General features: G+C 38.8%; 1 protein-coding gene across 1 annotated transcript in view; it reads right to left on the reverse strand.

Annotated features, from left to right (window-relative positions):
• VPS26A (VPS26, retromer complex component A) overlaps positions 1-4,351 on the reverse strand; it is a 32,612-nt gene that overhangs the window by 14,627 nt on the left and 13,634 nt on the right. Inside the window, exon 4 of the mRNA XM_019507847.1 lies at positions 2,927-3,083. Within this exon, the coding sequence (XP_019363392.1) occupies positions 2,927-3,083 (157 nt within the window). The remainder of the gene's footprint in view (positions 1-2,926; positions 3,084-4,351) is intronic.

The following is a 4,351-nucleotide window of genomic DNA, read 5'->3' on the forward strand; positions in this document are numbered from 1 at the left end:
CCTGCTTTGAACTGTCAAAGCATGTCCTCCTGGCCCCATTTAGCCAGGAGGTCAGCCACAGCCAGCTGGGTCCAAGGTGCCAGCTCTGAGCAAGAAGGGTCCTGCCACTGGCCTCCCTAGCAGGAATTCTGGTGTTCCCTATTGGAAAACTGAAAAAATCCCTGACAAAAAAATCCCAAAGTCACTCTCTAAAACACCCACAAATCCATATTCCTCCACACGTAAAACAAAAGACCACTATAAAGAGAGAGACAGTGATCAGTTGGACAACGTTTTATTGATATATCTACAGTGTTAAAGTAAGTCTCTTATAATAAAGTGAACTCTAAATACAGGTTTCACAAATTCAAGAATAAGTATTTTGCAGCCTTCCCACAGGGCAATGGCCCCATACAAGGGCTACAGCTCTCCAACAGGGGATTCAGCCCCCACACAAGGGGTTCAGCCCCCCCAACAGGGTCAGGGACCATGCCCTGCCCCACTTTTTTATACTTTGCTTTTTTTAGACCCCTGGATATCCAGGAGTCAAATTTTCTCCCCACAGTGAAAGTCTGCAGTGCAAGGAACATTTTTTTGTTCACGCATGCGCCTGTTGCCCCGCCTCAAAAGGGTTTGAGGCAGGGCAACAGGCACATGCGTGCTCATGTGGATACACCCACAAATAGCAATTTTCTAGATAGCACAATCCACAGGATAGGATGGCACCCAGTAAGCTATACTATACACAAAAGCCCACAGACCACCATACTTCCATCCGCAAAAGTAGCAATCATCCCAAACGCACCAAAAAAAGCTGGAACACAGTTAGGTCCCCAGATACCATTCCATCTGCTGTGAGAATACTTGCAATGCCCACGCAGCCAACCTGAAAGTTGCCTTTACCCAGCAAGAATGCCCATATCTTTGAGTCAGCCAAATACCCAACAATATTATAAAAACAAACAAACAAAAACCCAAATGACTGACCGGACAACCCTGGTTGTAACCATCCCACACTTGAATCAGTAAGAAGGATCAAACAATTACAGTCTATATTTGAAAAGGATCAGACCTTGAGAAAAAATTTCTGAGTCCACCCCTTCCTCCACCAGATTTCAGACAACCCCCTTAATCTTGCCAAACTCATCATCAGAAGCATGCTCCCCACTGAGCAACAGGCACCTAATGAGACCCAACTCTGACTTCATACATGCAAAACCTAGCAATTCAGCTCTACTGCATCCATATTTAATGTTGCTCCTCTCTCAACAAAACTATGCGAATGAAGGGATCCTCACACACATCTACTCCAGAATGTGGTATAAACTCATCCAGAGCACAAAGTGCCCTCAGAGAAACTATGTGGGTGAAACCAGACAAAAAAACAAAAACAAAAACCTAACCTATACACCAGAATGAACACAGAAAAAGGATCACACACACAAAAATGGGAGACCACTTCATTTCTGACCTCAATCCTTGTCCACAGGGGATGTGTACAAAATATCTTCAGAAGACAAACTCGGGATAAAAATTCATAAGTTTACTGGACACTAAAAACAAGACTAAGATACTGACTCTGACCCATTACAATCCACCTGCAATCGCTGCTAATCTCTCTGTACTTCACACATGATAATGACCCTCTTCCCTCTTGAACAGTCTTGCTCTTCCACCAGTCAGGTTATCCTTTCTATTGCATTTTTTTTTGTCCTTCAGGTACTCCAGGTTATGTCCCTTCACTACTGTTCTACTGCACTGCTCCATTCCTTTAAGCAGACTGTTTTTATTGACATACGGCATTTTACACAGGTTCTATCAGATACTTAGGTCAAACTGCATTTGCTTCTTTCCCAGACCCAAGGAAGCATATCTTGTGCCCAAACACTTATCTAAGATTTCTTCCAATTATGCAGCTGGTGTATAAAAAAAATCCCCAAAATATCCTTGCCTGTCACTAATTTTTTCTAGAAATTTCAAATCTACATCCAGAATTATTCTGAACAGTATAAAACAAAGGTCTCTTTATATTCTTCTCTATAAGATGTCTCCACAGACACCAAGTCTTAACTTTGGTGTTCAGATCAATACAAGCAGTGTGCCAATAAGTGCTATTTTCTTAACAAGCATAAGAACAGAAAACAAATTCTAACAATGTATTCAGCAAAAGAAAAAAATCTTCACAAGCCAACTTCCTATTAAAATTGAACTTATAGCCTCTTTACCAAACAGAGAAAAAGAAAAAAATAAAGAGGTCAACCCTTCAGAGATGACCAGTTTGTATGAATGGAATTGAAAACAGAACAACAGAGCCAGAAAAAAATGCTACTTCTTGTGGAAAGCCTTTCTACAAACAGATCTGGTAAAGAATGATCCTTGGTTTACCCTCCATGTGATCCTGCCATCTCCAGGAGGCAAATGGAAGTTCATTAATTGAAGACAACATAATCCCAACCCCTTCCTACGAGTCAGGATCAGCATCCCTCCTTTTTCCCCCCCCACCAGCATGTACAAACAAATTTTCCTTTTAACATAATGCCAGTATTTTAAAATTCAACAACATGTAGATACTTGACAAAACAACATGTTGTTGAATATGTACTGAAACTATTTTATATATACCCCACCTTGAAGAAGTCCAATTCAGAAGAACCCTAAGCTTTTAGGAAATCCCTGAAGATTACAAGTCCCTTACTACCGAGTTATTTGCCAAAAAGGATTTACCAGTACTACAAACTAGTATCATCAGCATTAATGATTCCCCACCTCCCCAATAGACACTTCATGAGAGCCAAGACTGCACATAGTTAGGGCACACTGAAGTTTTCAACAGAACAGCAGGCCACACTGACCTTTCATATCTTAACAGCTGTACTATCAGGTTTAAAATGTGCTGTTTTGTTGCGTTAGGGGCTTTATTTATTTATTTTTAAATGCATATTCATACCTCAATCTGACATTGGCACCAATGTAGGATTCATATGGCTTCTCAACTTGCATAAACTCAAAGTCATAACTTCTGCTCTGTGTCAGTTCTCCAGGTAAGGCCAATTCTTTCACTAGGTTTACAAATTCATGTGTATTGCTCTTGTCATTGAAGAGTTCTAAAGTGCAGAAGCAAGAAAAGGTCAAAGGAAGGTATATTTTATAAATAAACAAGCAAATACCACTTAAAGTTTAAAAACCTCCCCATTTAGAACAGGACCATGACTACCAACTAATCTCATAAGTCACCAAGAGAAAGACTAGTCTAAAGGTAGATCACTGATAAATTCTGTTAACCATTTATTTCAGTTCAAGCAGACCTCCATTTTCACCACAGTTGAATACAGCACCTTCCATTTAATTTTGTTGCTAGATTTAAGCTGATGGCTCTCTCAATATACATTTTTTTTAAAGTTTAAAGAGAAGAAAACTTAAAGCTGTTGTCTAGGAAGTGGAAATGTAAATAGTTATTACCCACTATCTATTAACAGCAATCAAAGTATTTTACTATGCTCAATTTAGGCTTTTAGCCAGAGAATTTATAGTAAATTCATTAGGCTAAACATGTTCCCCCTTTCAAGAAGATTCCACAACTTTAAGTTGGTTTTGTTGAAATTAAAATGTATTAGCAACACAGGAGATAAATCCATTACAAGTTACTTTTCATTGTATATTACAAAGTGAACCTAATAAAAGTGACTTTGCAAAATATAATTTTACTTGCTTATTCTGACAGCTATTTCATTTTAGTTACTTACAGAAAAATCCAGTTAATTAGTCACTGCAAAGGAACTAGTAATAATGACTAATTACGAGTGACCAATCAGAATTTAGTCTTTTTTTCAGTTTTTCATTATTTGTATTCTGCATGGAATACAATAAAGAATGGTTTTTGACATTCAGAAAGGAAGAAAAAAATATATTAAACTCCAGAGACAAATTGTATATACTTTTGCTTATTAAAAATCATCTGAACCTGAACACGTGATGATTCTTCACAGCACTTTACTCAAGTGTCTAAATCTGAAGGTAGAGGGCGATGGGAAGGACAGACATCTGCTTTCCTAATGGTGTGTTACCAAGAAACATTATAGGATCGTCTTCATTTCTAGAGGCTTTTGGACACTTACATTAGGGAACAGTATGTAACTATACATGAGAGAGCTAAAAATGCCACAGAAGTATTTCCAGAAATGTTGAACTGTAGGCCCTATTACCCATTCTCTCCTATAACCTGCAGCCTCCTAAAGAAGCAACCAAAGACTAAAGGTTCTCTATACCTACTTGGTAGGCAAATGCTTAGCACAGCAATTCTCGACCAGGGGTAATGCAACATCCTCTGAAAGGTGAAACAAGATAAACCAGGTGCAAGGACATAAGCAGCAAA

Source organism: Gavialis gangeticus, unplaced genomic scaffold (genome assembly GCF_001723915.1).
Source record: "Gavialis gangeticus isolate Ggan-Ray unplaced genomic scaffold, GavGan_comp1, whole genome shotgun sequence".
NCBI classification, from domain to species: Eukaryota; Metazoa; Chordata; order Crocodylia; family Gavialidae; genus Gavialis; species Gavialis gangeticus.